The 17,972-nt window shown below is 39.8% G+C and overlaps 1 protein-coding gene across 1 annotated transcript; it reads left to right on the top strand.

Moving 5' to 3' along the window:
- Positions 1-9,131: 9,131 nt before the first annotated feature.
- LOC140843805 (olfactory receptor 8S1-like) lies at positions 9,132-10,064 on the top strand. Its single transcript, XM_073214234.1, has one exon. The coding sequence runs from the start codon at positions 9,132-9,134 to the stop codon at positions 10,062-10,064; it is 933 nt and encodes a 310-aa protein (XP_073070335.1).
- Positions 10,065-17,972: the final 7,908 nt, after the last annotated feature.

Genomic DNA, 17,972 nt, shown 5'->3' with positions numbered 1-17,972 from the left:
CTTTGTAAACTAGACTATTCCACTGCACCTCAGACTCCTCTCCTGTAAAATGAGGCAAATAAAATGTTCCAGCTCCTAACATTGTTGTGGGGAATTATCATGTCTAAAACATGGAGAACAGTGCCTGGAATTTGTTAAGAAATTAATAAGCATTGACTATTACTTTACTGTTGCTCTGGTCTCATTCTCTTCCAAAACTTTGTAAACACCAGTTTTTAGCATTAATGCACATCTAGGTCATCTTCAGTCTGACTAATGCTTGCTGTTCTCGAGTGTAAGTCTAAAATAACAGGTACTTTGCATTTCTAATCCTTCAGAATCAAACTGCTGTGGGTGTCGCTGCTGATGGCTCAGTTTAACACCATCTCTCGCCTTGGCTTTCATGACCCACATTCAGCTCTTTCCGCGAAAACCTTTCTGTTGACACAGTGATCACTAAAATATTCATCCGACAGATGTGTATGAATTCAACCCATGTGGGTAAAGGGAAATAACCTGAAGGTCAGTTAAAGGTCAATGGCCAGATTTCCTTTGCTTCCCAAGTGTGATATCCTGAGACTAAGCACACAAGGAGGCTGCCACCCACCTTTCTCCTTTCAAAGTTCACAGGACACCTGAGATTTTCATCAAAGTCAAGCTTCAACACAAAAGTTGTAAAGGACACACTAAGTAGAATCCCTTGAGTTTTTAAAAATGTGTTTGTGTATGAGTCTAAAATAGGCCTTCAACTTATGACTCCAGAGAATTAAGGACATAGGCTCCTCCATCTCCTGACCTTCCTGGCTCAGCCAGCCAGTCACGGCTGCCCAGGCAGTACCTGCCCTTCTGAAGGGTCATATCTGAGAACCACTTACAGATTCTCCTAGCATAGTATTTAGAATCAGACAGGAAACTAAAACAAAGGAAGCCCAGGTTGTTGGGCTTAAGGCTGTCAGAGAGAAGCTTCCCTCACCTTTTGCAGAGGATTTGAGAATCCCGGTGTCCAGTGGGACAGAAAAGCAGCACCAAGCCAGAGCTCATAGGATGAGCGTCCTGAAGCTTCTTGGGGAATTTTTTTTTGCAGCGCTCTCTTGGGGACCTAGCAAGAGAAATCAACCATCTGAAGTCCTGTAATTTAGTTATCAAACTACTGGTCCTCATGAACACAGACACCTCTCAGCCTCAGGTTCAAGATCAGAACAGCAGGAAGTCTTCTGAGCCATAAAACGCCAGAGCTTGGTAATGTCCAGATTCTCTGGTTTCACTCTCTCTCTTCCTTCCCTCTCCTCATATGACCTCTTTCTGCATCTCTGAGATCACCTGGGTCTTTCCATAGACATTCTAGGTACTGGAGACTGTTCCCCAATTTGGGGCAGACTTCCACACACTCCATGCAGTGGGCCTGTGTGCTCACCTCTCTAAGCAGCTACATGGGAAATCCTGTCAGGCCTCAGTGACTTATGTCAGGCGGTGGGCATAGAGATTTCATGCACTCTGGGTTGAAACTCTGCATTAGCCCTAGGAATACAATGAAAGCAGGGTACATGAGCTAGGCTGACAGTCAGGGAGGGATGGTGAGAGGACATGAGAACAGATGAATATTTGCTTCTGTTTACGGCCCATTCACATGTATATAGAAAGATCCCTTCTCTGCTATCACCAGCTCTCTCCTTCAAAACTCACCAAACTGATGTAGATGCTGTAGCACACAGGAGACGGGCAGAAGCCAAGAAAAACTGAAGAAAAAAAGTTAAATGTAATGCTGTTATTATTCCATATTTTCCTACTTTCATCCCTTTGTCTAGTTCTGGAGCCTCCCCGACACCCGTGGGATTAATCCTACCTCTGATTATCCACATATCCCCTCCCGGGTCATGTAGCTCCCTCTCCCATGATCAGTGAATAGAAGAAACCCGAAACCTCTCTGGTCCCCTCTCATTAACCCATCGGTCGCAGTGTGATGGGAACTTGTGAAATTAACTAACAGTGTTACTTGAAATAGACTGGAGACCAGCAAAGTGATAGGAATCTCTTGCTCTAGGTCTCACTCTCCAGGCATACGTCTCATCCACCTGTCCCCTTGGAAAGGGTGTGGTCAGCACATGTCAATCCACAGAGCTCAAATTCATCTCCAGCTCTTGGAGCCTTGGTGACCTTGGGCAAGTTGCCTAACTTCCTTTCCACAGTTCCTCACCTGTTTTTTTACAAAGTAAAAGGTTAAAGGAAGACAATGACCTCCATCAGGTAAGACTTACTTGAGAAATAAGTAAGTTAATACATGTAAGGTGCTTGCAGGGTGTCCAGCATCATCTTCACATCATCAGCACCATCATAACCATTACTCATTAGATACAGAGGTGTTAAAACTGAGCTGAGCTTGAAGTGCTAACCTGCATTTAAATGTATACTCATTCTAGTGGAGAAAATAGTAGGAGGAATGACCTGCAAAATAACCCCCAAAATTCAACATCCTGTTTTTGGACAGATGTGTTCTCATACTGCAACTTATGCAGATTTGTAAACCCAGCTTCCCATTAGGAGCGGCACTAACTTCTATGTAGCCCTTGCTTTCCTCTTTCTAAAGATGAAATACATCCCTTCTGCCTCTTTGGATCCAGGCTCAGTCACCCAACCTTCAGTATGAATTGAAAACCCTATAATCTCTCTCTGCAGGGGTAAGTGAGCACCAGGGGCTGAAGGAGTAAATGTGCATGAATTAAAACAACTATCTGCTAATTCACACAGAAAATTCCAAACAGAAATGTTCATGTTCTTATATAAGTGGCCTCTGCTTCATTTATGCTTCATTTTTTTTTGCTACTATAACTACCAAAGAAGATGTTTTCTTCCAACAGGATTTGACAAATAAGGAGATGAAAGGCTCCTTATTTCTTATTTTGTCCAACAGGCTGTTCCCCTCATGGTGAACTTGAGTTGGTTTGAACCACATATGCTGCATTATTAGCCTTGTAAGAAGACTTGTGATGCAAATGAAATCTAAAAAGTTCCCACAGTCTAGGAAACTGTTGAATATACAGTATTAACAGAGGATAAATGACCAGAGAGAACAAGGACTTGGAAGGTGGCTGCTCTATGGGATTTATCTTGTGAGTGTGTCAGGCAAAACCAAGGTCACACTCTGTGGTATCAGGGCAAAGCCTGAGAATACAGCGCAGATTAGAGCTATAAAGAGACCGGTCAGAAGACTGTGTGATGCTACCAATCCATTAATAGTTTTCATGAATAGGCAGAGCCTACATGCATAGACACATATCCGGTGTAAAACTGGGCACTGGACAGGCTGAGAGAATAAATCCCTGAATGCAGGGCAAGAGTGGCAAAAAATCTAAGGAAATAAAGATTACTCATATAACAGTTGAACAGAGGAACAGAAAGGTTGTGTCCTGTCGATACCTAGCATAGCCTGGCATATACAGGCAGTTATGTGAAAATTTGGCATCTGAAAAAATGGGTTTATGGAGAAATCATAGAAGATATCATCTATAGAAATAGAAAGAGGTATTGTGAAATTGAATCTTTGAATTACAAAGGAATGGATGTCTAGGCAATGGACAAGGATAAGTGGAGGATGGATGAATGTGTGGATGGGTGGGTGGGTGGGAGGTTAATGGCTCATATCATGGTTTTCCAGTATTGTTGTAAATATACGTGACATAAAACTTACCATTTTAACCATTTTTAAGTGTCATGGGTTAACAGTTTTTCTAATATGGTCAATATTTGGGGGTGGAGTACCTCCTCAGATGCATGGGTCAGGTAGACACACACACACACACACACCTCTTTTCCCCTTTTCCCTTGCACTTCACCTTAGTCCCAAGTATTTATCAAGCTTTATGGGCTTGAGCTCTTTACCAAAAAACATTAACTACACAGTCTGTACAATGCACACCACTATTTTCTTTCTTCATTGAGCAAGATGAATAAACACTCATGTGCATTTCCCGTCACTGTGCCAGATATTCTAGGTACAAAATATTAAATGGCACGGCCACTGTTCTGAAGACATTCTGATGTCATGGGAGGGGAAAAGAAATACATGAGATATATATTAACACTAACTACCAGATTAAGAGAGTGATTCCTGAGATGGCATTTAGGGAAGAGTTACTTAATGTGAGCAGATGAGTTGTATCATACTGTGGGGAGACATTATGTCCTACTTAGGAGGAAATGCAAAAAATTCTTCAGAAGGAAGGGATAGGACAGAAAACTTGCCTTTTTAAAATAGAGATCAGAGTTGTACTCATGCTGATGATTTTAGGGAAAATATCCAAACACATTCCTTATTTTAAAAATCTGAACATAATGATTTGCCCAATTTTTTTCTAACAAATAAAAAACAAAGCCTAGAATTCATCAGCTTCTCACTAAACAATATTTGGCCTATTACATATTATGGTAAGTTTGGAAAAGGAAGTTACCAAGGAAGATCTAAAAAAGAGTTTAAGATGACAGTTAAAATAGGCAAGGGATTTGGATTGAAAAGCAGAGCATCCAGAGATGTTTGAGCGAAGGCAGGAAGAAAGGATGTCCACAGGGTGCTCAGGGGTAAGTACACTAGTCTGCCCTTAGCAGCGAGTCTTTTTAAAAATGTGGATAACCTTAAAGATCCATAAATGCCCCATGATTGAGGATATTGATTGCAAAGCCTTCATTGAAGGATATTGCATGGCACAAAGACCTCTTGCCTTGGGCCCCTACATAATGAACTCAAATACTGACTTTTCAAACTGGCAATTCAGACAAGTTACATAACATCTGATACTCAATTTTCTCTTCTGTAAAATCTATTCAGCAAGTTTCTATCTCATTTCTTCTACCACCTCGTTACATGCAGAGACAAAGAAATAAACACATACCGACACACCCACGTACTGGTTCTTGAACACATGCTCCTGTCTACACCTTTTAATCTTGTCCCAAAGATAAAATAGGCAATGTATGTGAAATTACCATGTGAAAAAGCTAAAGAAAGGAAAAAGTAATACCATTAAGCAGTTATGCAGCTTGGGTGGGTCTTGAATAGGGGTAAAATTCTGAAGGATGCAGAAAAGAAGACAAATTTGGAACAATCAGTCTAGGCAGTCCACCACAATATACAATGTATACAGAAAATAGTTGAGCACTGTTTCAGCTAAGAGAAAGAGACTAAATTAGGTCATCGTCCAATTTGGAAATATATGTCAATTTTTCCAGAAATCTTAGACATAGAATATCCAAAAAAGAGTTATCACACTGATGTTAACCCAAGGTTAAGGGTTGAAGTAGATCATTACCACAGGAAGAAAGGATTCTAAGGAATGAGTGAAGGCACATATGAAGGCTAAATTAGTTGGGATCCTGCATTCTGGTAATTGAGTTGGTCCATAGCGTTTTCACTTTTGTTGCTGTTTTTAGTAAGTGTTTTACTGAAACAAAATTTACATAAGGCAAAAGTAATTATTTTTAATTGGATAGCTTTTACTACAAATGTTCAATAACCATTTCTGTCAGTTTCAAAACATTACCATCACTTCAAAGTAACACCTGAGACCACAGAGCATTTTCACTCCAATTACCCCTGACCCTGTCAACCACCAATCTCTGTTTGTCTCTATGGATTTTATCTGTATTATCTATTCTGGGTATATCAAATAAATGGAATCATATAATAAATGACTTCCCTGCCTGTGTTCTTTCACTTAGCCTAATGTTTTGGAGTTTCATCCTCCTTGAAGCATGTATCAATACTCCATTCCATTTTATGACTGAATAATATTCCACTGTGTGTAATACAATTTGTTAATACATTTATCTGTTGATGGGCATTTGGGCTATTTCCATCTTAAAGTTGTTTTGAATAATACTGCTATGAGCATGGGTGTATATATACTTGTTTGAGCACCTGTTTTCAATACACTTTTGTTATATACCCAGGAGTGGAGTGCAGGGCTATGGTAATTCTGTTTAACTTTTTGAACATCATCAAACTGTATTCAACAATGGCTGTATCATTTTGCATTTCTAACAGCAATGTACAAGGATTCCAATTTCTCCACATTCATGTCAAAACTTGTTACTTACTGGGTTTCGGTTAATTACTCTTACAGCCACCTCAGTGGATGTAAAGCAGTACCTCATTATGGTTTTTGGTTTACATTTTCCAAATGACTACGGATATTGAGTATCTTTTAATGTTCTTTTTGGCAATCTTGTGTATCTTCTTTGGAAAATGTCTGTGACTTTTGCCCTTTTCCTCACTGGATACTTTGCATTTTCTTGTTGAATTGTCAAAGTTATTTCTGGATAGCAGATGCTAATCAGACATACAATTTCCAAATATTCTGTAGATTGTCTTTTCATTTTGACAGTGTTATTTGATGCACAAAAGTTTTTAATTTTGATGAACTCAATGGTATCTACTTTTCTTTTGTCATTCATGTTTGTGGTGACATATCAAAGAAACCATTGCCAAATCCAAGAATGTGATAAACTGTGTTTCTTCTAAGAGTTTTATGGGTGTAGCTTCCATATTTAGGTTGTAAAAAACTATTTTTACAAAGATTATATATTGTGCTATGTGCTTACTGAAGTGTCATTTCGTTGACCTTGAATTCAACCAGTGTTTTGATTTATTTTGAGTTAATTTTCAATATGATATGAGATTGTGGGTCAAATTCAGTCTTTTGCACATGGACTTCCACTTGTCTCAGCTCCATTTTTTGTAGAGACACTTCTTCCTTTATTGAATGGTCTAAGTACCAGTGATTAGCCATAGTTGTATGGGTTTATTTCTGGACTTTCAGCTTTATTCTTTGGCCTATATGTTTATCCTCATGTCAGTACTACACTGTTTTCTATTAACATAGCTTTGTAGGAAGTTTTAACAACTGGAAGTGCAAGCCCTCCAACTGAGTTATTCTTCTTCAAGATTGTTTTGGCTATTCATGATCCCTTCTAATGCTATATGAATTTGAGGGTCAGATTTTTCGTTCATGCAAAAAAAACATTGGATATTTCTGTATTGATTGGGTAGTTTGAACATCTTATGAATATTGTCTTTCAAACCATGAATATGGAATATCTTTCCATTTATTCAGATCTTTCATTTTTTCAGCAATATTTAAAATTTTCAGAGTTCAATTCTTCCATTTCCTTAAGCTTTTCAAAAATATTTTACTTTCCTAGATACTATTTTTTTAAATTGTGCTCTTGATTTACTTTTCAAGTTGTTCATTGATTATTTACGAAAATACAACTGATTCTTATATTTGCTCTTTACTCTTGGCTGAACTTTGCTGCAATGTTGCTGAAATCTTTTGTTAGCTCCAGCAATTTTGTGTTTGTTCATTGGGATTTTCTATTTATAAAATCATGTCATTTGTTAATAGAAGTTTCTTTTTCTTTCCAATTTGAATGCCTTTCTTTTTCTTGTCTTATTTCTCTAACTAGAACTTACAGTACAATGAGTAGACATCATTGTCTTGTTCCAATTCTTATGGGTTAAGCTTTCTCCCTTTCACCATTATGAAGTATTGCCCATTATGAAGACTACTATGCAAACTGCATTTTTCTCTTCTGGAATGCTCTTTGCCATGTTGAGCAATTTCCCTTTGTTCATAGTTTTCTAAGTGCTTTGTAACATGAAAGATGTTTGAATGCTTTGTCTTGACAAGTGAGATGATGACCTATCTTTTCCTTTGTTGTACTTATATTGTGTATTACATTTATCGATTTTCTTAGATTGAATCACACTTCTATTCCTGGATTAAATCCTACTTGTTTATGGAGTACAAATCTTCCAATATACTGTTGGACTTAGTTTGCCAGTATTCTCTTGGAGCTTTTTACATCCATATTCATAAAGGATATTTGTAATTTTCTTATCTTGTGATGTCTTTATCTTGTTTTATATTAAGGTAATGGTGACATCACTATACATCTCAATAAAGCTGGAGGCGTGATGGTCTTGTCTAGTAAGAACAACGTCTAGGCTGCCTTATAGACAGTTTATGTCAACTTACGTTTGTCCTTTGAATGGGCCATATTTTCTTGTTTATATCTCTTGTAATATATTGTTGAACACTACACATTTGCTTATTATGATGTGGTGACTCTGGAAATTAGATTCTCCTCCTTTTCTCTTTTTATATTTGAAAGCTGTAGTCCTCTTATTTAGTGATTTCTACAAACTATTTTTACAAAGGTTATATATTGTGCTATGTGCTTACTGAAGTGTCATTTCGTTGAGCTTGAATTCAACCAGTGTTTTGCCAGAGTTCCTTGATTTCCTGAGCTAAAAATTTTTCTAATTTTGAAACACCCCTCCAGGTCTTCGCAAACTGGAGCTGTGCTGAGGTATTCAACTTAATATTTTCCCAGAGTGTTTATAATTCTGCCTTCTACTTCACTTCCTGCCTGCACTGAAACTAAAAATCAGCCAGAAGTGAAAATGTAAGATCTTCTTGAGTCTTCTTTGAGCAAGAGAGAAACTGGGCTACTGTGTAGCTTTCTAAATTCCCTACTACACACAGGCACTGTTGAGCACTCTAATTTCCCAAAGAAACTCTCTCCCAAACATTGCCTTCGAGGCTGTAGGTGGTCTATTATATGTTTCAGCCATAATCTTTTGCCCAAGGCAGCTATAGGTTTTTGTTAGCCTTATGATGTTTTCAAATAATGTGTGCCACATTTGATCCCTGAGTGATTTTTGTGTTATGTGAAAATGAAACAAAATATCTTGCATAAGTTCTTCAGGAGTCCCCAGATAAATTAGAAGAGCAAACACAATAATTTGTGAATAAGGTCCGCTCTGCTCCCTCCAGATCTGGGACCAGGGTTCTGTACTAGGAACTTGGGGTGTCATCTTCAATATAGCCACAGAGACTGGAAGGGGGTAAGCAAGGAAAAATAAAAATTACACAAAGCTTTGCTACTATTTTTAAGTTGCACTTTTCTTTATTGAGTGTTCACTTGGTTGCTATAAACCTTCGACGGTTTCTCAAAAAAACCTACAAAGTTGGTGCTTGACTGTCTGATTGTTTTCTGATGTTTCTATAAAGGAACAGGAGCTTGGAGCTCCACACTCCATCGCATTGCTGAAGTCCCTCTCTGTTCCTCTTTTTATTTCTATTCTACAGTCTCTCCAAATGGCCTTGCGGAACCACAGCGCCATCACTGAGTTCATCCTCCTGGGGCTGTCTGCAGACCCCCACGTCCAGGCCCTGCTCTTTGTGCTGTTCCTAGTGATTTACCTCCTGACTGTGATGGGAAACCTCACGATGCTGCTGGTGATCAGGACTGATTCTCACCTCCACACCCCCATGTACTTCTTCCTGAGTCACCTCTCCTTCCTGGATCTTTGCTACTCCTCAGTCACTGTGCCCAAGCTGCTGGAGAACCTCCTGTCTCAGAAGAAAACCATCTCTGTGGGGGGCTGTCTGGCTCAGGTCTTCTTTGTGTTTGTCACTGGGGGCACTGAAGGCTGCCTGCTCTCAGTAATGGCCTATGACCGCTATGTTGCCATCTGCCACTCTCTGCACTACGGACAGATCATGAACAGCCAGCTCTGTAATAGTCTGGTGTGTGGATCCTGGGGCCTGAGCTTTCTGGATGCACTCATCAACATCCTACAGGCTATGAGTTTAGACTTCTGTGAGAATCAGTCCATCCCCCACTACAGCTGTGAGCTGCCCTCTCTCTTCCCTCTGTCCTGCTCTGATGTCTCCACCAGTTTTACTGTTTTACTGTGTTCCAGTGTTGTGCATGGGCTTGGAACCTGCTTGTTGATCATATTCTCCTACGTCCTTATTGCCTCCACCATCCTGAGTATCAGCTCCTCCTCAGGTAGAGGCAAAGCCTTCTCCACCTGCTCCTCTCACCTCACTGCAATCCTCCTGTTTTATGGCTCAGGTTTCCTTCGCTATCTCATGCCAACCTCAGGTTCACCACTGGAGTTGATCATGTCTGTACAGTACGGTGTGGTCACTCCCTTAGTGAATCCCCTCATCTACAGCTTGAGGAACAATGAGGTGAAAGCAGCTCTGAGAAGAACTTTTAGAAAATATCTCCAATATAGGTGACAAGACACAGAAGATGATGGGGGATTACTACAGCATGATCTATTGTTGGCTACCACTAAGAGCATTTTCTGAATGTCATGATGTTGGAGTCAGGAAAATTTTCATAGCAATTCACGTAGGTATTTGGGGATCAGGTTGAGAAAGGTGGAACAAATTCACTCTGGTTTAGGAGCAAACAAAACATCGAATGATTGTATTAATCCAGCCATTTTCCATGAATCATCTTTTTGAAATTTTGGTGGGGCTTGTTCCTAACCTATTTCCCTTTGCTATGCAGTTCATTGATCTACATGGAATAAAGTCACCTAACCATCACAGAAGGGAGCATAAAGCAAACCTGTTGCATCTTCAATCTGGGGAAGATTCAACAACTGGGGGAAAGGATGCGCAGTATTATCAAGTATTTGGGCTTGGAGAGACCCAGGCCTAAGAAAGGTGGGAGAATCCAAAGGGAAATAAGCCAGCCCAAGTGTAGGAGGATCCACCATGGATTCACCAGATGCAAGTTTCTAAAATCTAATGGAAAGTGGCACAAGGAACTATCAAGACTACTTCATGAGGCAGACAATTTAGTAGAAAAGCATTTTGCAATCTGAGCTAGATGCTAAGAACTAGAGTAGAAGTCATAGTTTAGGGAGGAAAAGGGGAGAATTGGTGAAAAACAAGAGAGTCAGAGAGGAGGAGAACACAGTGAGAAATCCAGACCAGCTGGGAAATGCAAATTACTGGTTAACTTAGGTTTAGTGTGTATCTGATCTGGCCAAAAAACAATGACTCCTTGGGGCTACAGTGAAGGATGGAAGTTTTCTCTAAAATTCCACTTAATAGATAATTCCTGCAGATTTAAAATACAATAGAATGATTACAGACAAACATCAAACTTGCTGAGACTATATCTTGATATTTCCCACCACAAAAAAAGAAATCATAATTATGTGCCATGATAGAGATGTTAGCTAATCCTATAACTGCAGGCATCCTGCAATATACAAATGTATCAATTCAACATGTTATAAACGTGTACTCAATACACTTTCACAAAGACGCATGTCAATTATATATCAATTTAAAATTTTCAAATAAAAATAAAAAGGTTTTAAGGCAAAATTTTCACATAAGCTGAGTACATTCTCACTGTGGTCCAACACTCAGCCCCAGAGATGAGGATACTTCCATGAGAATGTGAAGCTGGAACCTGTGATTGTGCTGTAAGCTGCTCTTTGCTACACTTGTATAGCATGACGTTTCACAAGTGCAACCAATGCAAATTGGGTAGTTGTATAAGTAACTGTTTCTGATTTTTAAAATGTTTAATCATCAAAATGTTCATCTCTGTTATGTTTAAAGATACAGTTCCCTGTGATATGGGAAAATAAGCTGTCAGGTGAAACAAGTCTCACTAAACACCTTCCTTAATAATTCCCAACAAGGTATCTCCCCAGTAAGTGGGCAACAGGAAAGGACTTCCCAGCTTGCCTACTTTCAAAGCTCACAAGACTCCTGGGTTTACAGCTAAAGCTTCTACCTTAAAGTTCTATAGCCTATATCTTAAGAATCCTGTAGGGCTTCCATAAGCTTCACTCTTCTACTTAATGAGTTTAAAGTTTGGCTTCAGACTGTGACCTTCGGGAATACAGCTCTCTGGCACTTCCGAGTTACACCAGCTCTATTAGCCTACTGGTCCCCTTAAGCTAGATTATAGCTGAAAGTTACTTGCTTCACTGATATTGTTTGCCCATATATAGAGTCACCAAAGCAGGTAAATGAAGGGTAGCCTCTGTGTTGGGTTGGGGATGACCTGAGAGAAATCTCTCTGTGCTCTTTCTAGAATCAGACTATTTCCCACTGGATTTACTTGTGACAGCAGCAGGACAAAGGCACAATTCAGATAATAAGTGTCTCAGATGGTTATTTGTCTATTCTCACTGAGACTTGTAAACAGAAAAACTTAACACGGATGCTTTCTGAAATTAGGTTATAGAAATATTGGTTCTACTGTGCATCATGATCACCTGATGAAAATGAGTTCTCATATCATGGTAAGAATTGAGCCAAAAGATGACTTTTGTGCAAGAAAATCTCAGACCTCCATGATTTTTCTAAAGGTTCCCCTCATTCCCTCATGGAGACTTCCAATTTCTGCTTCCTCCCGCCCACACAGCCTTCGGTGCCTCGCTGTCTCAGGCACCTCCTTTCACCTGAGTTTCTCTCACCATCTTCTCCTTGTGCTGTAGACTGAGTTCCAGACACTAAGAAGTTTATGGATGTTTCTGTCCTTGGAGGCTTTTGTCCTCAGTTGTTTTCAGCACCTACTAAATAAACTCTCTCTATGCTCTTCAGTGTTGCATGTGCACTGGGTGTGGAAACTGCACTGATCTGGGAAACTGACACCAGAAGCGAAGAGGTTCGCAGTCTAGGAAGGAGTGGAGAAAAAGCAAATCACAGTATAAAGAGACAAGTGGTCTGAGATCCTCCTCCTTCTCTAAATATGTAAATAGATCCTAAATACCTGTAGTAAAAAGTATACTTTTCTGTTACTAAGCACCCCATCAGCTCTGGTCATAAACAATATTAGTTGTTAAAGGGGAAAAGGAGGAGCAGGATCCAGAGAAGATTCTAAAGGAAATACTGAGGTGTGCGAACTTTGCCTTCCATGCACTCAAACCACAAATGTTGTGAGCCTTCTTCCCTTTTCAGGTGGCCTAGGGACATTAAAGGCCTTTATCCTCTTCTAAGGTTCTTATATTCCCAATAATAGTTACCAGACCATCTGCCTTTCAGCACTTGATCTATCTCTCCTCTAGTCTTCAATAATCTATCCAGTCATTTATGTAATTAACTAAAATTTTCTGTGTGATTGCACTGAGTAGATACATTTTAAACCTTTTTTCTTAGAATATCTTCTTGGAAATTATATAAGATCATTGGATATAAACAAGGTAATAATTTATAATGACACTGATATTCATTGCCTCTCAGAATTCACTGAATTTTAAGTTTAGGCAAATGTTAATTTAGGTCAAATGAATTCACATTATATAGCAGTATAAACTTGAGCCAAAAGTCATAGATGGAAGGTGATAACTAATTGTGATTATTTTTTAAATGACTCAGAAAATGCAATTTCTTGCTGTACTCCTCTTTAAGGTGATACATGACATGAACATATATATACAGGACACCAAGAGGTCACCTACCTGAGAACAGCTCAAAACACAGCTACCCAGGCAAATTGTGAAATGACATATTTGGTTAAGAGCTTCACCCTGGCCTCTATTTTCTTCTTACCCTCTCTTCTTCTCTATATAAGCACCCACACTTCCCTCTCTCCACCTCTTTCTGAATTTCAAAATGCCATTCAACTTCAAGTGAGCTGAAGCCTCTGCGTTCCCTCTCTCAAGGTAGGTGAAGAGAATTTGAAATTAGTGTGCTTGTTTTTCACTGCAAGTTTGAAATAAGCCCAATTTTCAGTTGGTCACAGTCAGAGGATCTACTTTGGGAGCCAGGGGAGTAAACCACGGACTCTTACAAGGTCCGCTTTCACCGGCCCTACTGACAGGCTGTATGGACTGTCAGCTCAGAAGAGAGGTTTTCGAGCATTGAATCTCTAACCCACACTTTCCACAAAATCCTTTGTATGTGCTGGAGTCTCCTTAGGCTGAATACTGGGAACAAAAAGGGGACGTAGGCAGGTCTGCACTTTTAGTAAATGTGGACAAACTAGAGAGCAAATATAGGTCAAATGTGTGACCAAAATCAGATACTAAATTAGAATTTTGAGAAATTTTCCACTTAAAGTAAATAGACTAAATTGACTGTTTTTACTGAAGAATACAAATAATGGTTTATTTCAACAAGATTTTACAAACTCAAAGACAAGAATATTGACTTTCCATCTGGTCAATCATCTTTGCTGCACAATCTGAATCAATTTGGGCCAGCAAACTGGGCTTTGAAGTACTCACCAGGTAGAGAAGTAATTCCAATATGGGAACTGATTAAGGGTGGGAGTATGGGAACTTGCATAAATAAGAAATAAGAACAGAAAGGAAAGTTATGAATACATGGGCTGGACCTGCAGGAATGGAATCTGTTGTAGTAAAATCCTTGGGCAAGAACAACCTGAAACTGGTGAAATTTCCCTGGGGGAAAGCTGGGGAATTCAGAGTCAGTTGAGAGTTCTGGCTGACAGGTCAGGATGACTATAAGCAGTTACCACACCAAGAAGGAGGGCTCAACTGCTTTTTGACAAAAGCACCAAGAACACACAGTAGGAACAGGTAGTGATAAATGATGTTGGAACTGAAAAGCTTCATGCAAAAAGTAAAACTACACCCTATCTTACACCACTCACAAAAGTTAACTTAAAATGGATTAAGGGCTTAAACATAGGACCTGAAACCTTAAAACTCACAGAAGAAAACACAGGAAGAAAGCTCTTTCATCCAAATGATTTTTTGAATATGACACCTAAAGCACAAATAAGTAAAAGCAAAAATAAATAAACGGGACTATCAAACTTGTAGTCTTTTGCACACCAGAAGAAACAATAAAAAAGAAGAAAAGGCAACCTACACAGTTGGGGTAAATATTTCTTTTCAAGCCATATATATAACATAGGGTTAATATTCAGACTATATAAGGAACTCATCCACTCAAAAAGAAACAAAATCCAATTTCAAATCACTTAAACAGACATTTTTCCAAGGAAGATATCCAAATGGCCAACAGGTACATGAAAAGATGCTCAATATCACTAATCATCATGGAAATGCAAATGAAAACCATGGTGAAATATCACCTCACAGAGTGATATTTTGGCCACTATCCAAAAGACAAGAAATAAGAAGTGTTGGTGAGGATGTGGAGAAAAGGGAACCCTTTTACAGTGTTGGTGGGAATGTGATTGGTACAGCAAACATGAAAAATAATATGGAGGTTCCTCAATAAAATAGAAATATAACTACCATATGATACATAAATCCCACTTTGGGAATATATCCAAAGGAAATGAAATTAATATTTCAAAAAGATATCTACACTCCCATGTTCATTATAACATTATTCACAACAGCAAAAATGAAAACAACATAAGTGTCCATCAGTGGATTAATGGATAAAGAAGATGTGATATGTATGTATATATATGCAGAGGAATATATGCCATGAGACAAAAGGAAACCTTGCCATTTGCAAAACATGAATGAAACAAGAGGACATAATGCTTAGTGAAATTATCCAGAGAAAGACAAATATTTTATGATCTCACAAATTTGTTGGGGGAGCGGGGGGCAGAAAGCCAAACTCAGAAACAGAAAGTAGAATGTTGGTTACCAGAGGCCGTGGACCTGAGGGAGATGGGGAGATGCTGTCAAAGCCTTCAGTTATGAGATGAGTAAGCTCTGGGTGGCTCATATAAAGCCTGGTGACTACAGTTAATAATACTCTATTGTACACTGGAAATTTGTTGAGACTTTGTAAATATGTGACATCTTGAATGTGTTAATCAACCTGATCATGGTAAACATTTCACAAAGTATATGTATGTCAAGTCATCACATTGTGTATTTTAAATATATATCATCTAATTTTCAATTATAACTCAATGAAGCTGAAAAGGAAGGAAGGAAGGAAGGAAGGAAGGAAGGAAGGAAGGAAGGAAGGAAGGAAGGAAGGAAGGAAGGAAGGAAGGAAGGAAGGAAGGAGGGAGGGAGGGAGGGAGGAACTGAGGAAGGAAGGAAGGAATGAAGGAAGGAAGGAAGGAAGGAAGGAAGGAAGGAGGGAGGGAGGGAGGGAAGGAAGGAAGGAAGGAAGGAAGGGAGGTATGGGAGGGGAAGGGAGGGGAGCTTAGAAGGAAAGGGAAGGGAAGTAAAGGAAAGGGAAGAGAAGAAGGGAAGGGAAAGCAGCAGACACCCAGGAGTTCCCATCCAGGGTTTCCATGGAAGGCCAGAAGCAATATCACCTAAGAAGTGATGTCACCCTTAAAGTGACATCCCTGGATCCAGGCACAGAAAGGAAATATCACCAGAAGCAGAAGTGTTGACACCAGATATGAGATCAGTCCAGAAGTGACATCATTACGAGCTGGTGTATATAAGTGGTGTTCAGAAAATAAACTGTGTCACTTGTCCACCATCAGTGGTCAGTGAACCTCCTGATCCCAGCTTTGGTTTCCATGTCTTTCTTACATATTTCTCTGTGTTTTCTTTAATCTCCCCATCCACTCCTCTCAGTTTCAGCTGGTTTGTGGAGCTGGTCTCCGCGGATTTCCAGTAAGATTTCAAAGCCGATTCCTGAAAAAAATTCCTACCATTTGCAACAACATGGATGGAGCTAGAGGGTATTATGCTCAGTGAAATAAGCCAGGCGGAGGAAGACAAATATCAAATGATTTCACTCATCTGTGAAGTATAAGAACAAGGAAAAAACTGAAGGCACAAAACAGCAGCAGACTCACAGAACCCACAAATGCACTAAAAGTTACCAAAGGGAAAGGGACTGGGGAGGATGGGTGGGAAGGGAGAGGTAAGGGGAAAAGGGGCACTACAATTACCACACATAATATAGGGGGGGCACGGGGAAGGCAGTATAGCACAGAGAAGACAAGTAGTGACTCTATAGCATCTTATTACGCTGATGGACAGTGACTGTAATGGGGTATGTGGTAGGGACTTGACAATGGGGGGAATCTAGTAACCACAATGTTGTTGTTCATGTAAGTGTATATTAATGATCCCAAAAAAATAAATTTTACATAAATTTTATTAAAAAGCTGCAGATAACAGAAGCCAGACACATTTAATATGATTTCATTTATATAAAGTTCAAGACAAAAAAATTAATGAGTGATGTGAGGATAGTGCTGCCAATGGGAAATGGGTTTACAAGAAAGAAGCATGAGGGAATGTTCTAAGCTGATGAACGTTTCTGCATCCTGAGCTGTGTGGTGGGTACACATGTGTACATATTGGAAAAAATCCATTGAGCGCTACCTTTAAGATGAAGGCACCTTACACACTTGACTTGCATATTTTGTTTCAATATATAGGAAAACTTAACTGAAAGATCCATTCCCAGGCAGGTTTTCCCAGTTCCCATGGGTATGTATTATCCATGTGGTACAGCTGGCATGGTAAATAATCCCCATCCTCCCAAAGAAGGCAGCACTTCCCCCGACCAACCGTGCTGAGACTGACCCCAGCTACTGGTCTAGACACCACTGGGGCAGGTAAGGGAGGGTGTGGGACACTTCACTGGACAGCTGCCTCCAGTGAGAGGCTTCTGCATGGCATCGAAAAGAGGGAAAAACTGCTATACTCTCACCAGGGTTGGTGGGCCCATTCTGTGGGCCCTGCTGATTCAAGGATTCGGGAACTGAAGCGTATCCACCCAGATGTACAAATCCCAAGTCTCGTGGTCTCACTCCTTTCCTATTAAGACTCTAAATATGGTATATTTGCTGAACTGTGAATCAAGCCTCCATTTCAATTCAACTGCTCTAATAATCAGGTCCCAGGCCCTATTTTAAGCCGAGTCTACCTTTTGGTTAAAGGAGAACTGTCTTCTCGTAAATTCTCATAAAGGCCTTCTGGCTCTCACACCACACCCTAGGCTAGTAATTTTCTAACCCAAGCCTGTTGTTTCTGTCCCTTAGCACACCAACTACATTTCACAATGGCAAACCAGAGGCACACTTCTTTTAATTGCCATTGTGCCCACATCTCTCAATTGCTAAAGATGTCGCACATGCCAGTGCATCCCCCTCTGCCCGTATCTCACCTCAGTCTACCGCGGGTAAGAGCTGTGCGGCTGTGACGTGGGAACAAGGTGGGCAACAGTAACAGAGAGGTCTCAGGCAGTCCTGAGACTGACATTGTGAAGCTGGGCCTGTGAGCATTTGTTGGATAG

The sequence above is a fragment of the Manis javanica genome, chromosome 10, assembly GCF_040802235.1.
Source record: "Manis javanica isolate MJ-LG chromosome 10, MJ_LKY, whole genome shotgun sequence".
Lineage (NCBI taxonomy): Eukaryota > Metazoa > Chordata > Mammalia > Pholidota > Manidae > Manis > Manis javanica.
Note: the sequence above shows the minus strand (reverse complement) of the source record. Positions and strands in the feature narration are given on the sequence as shown.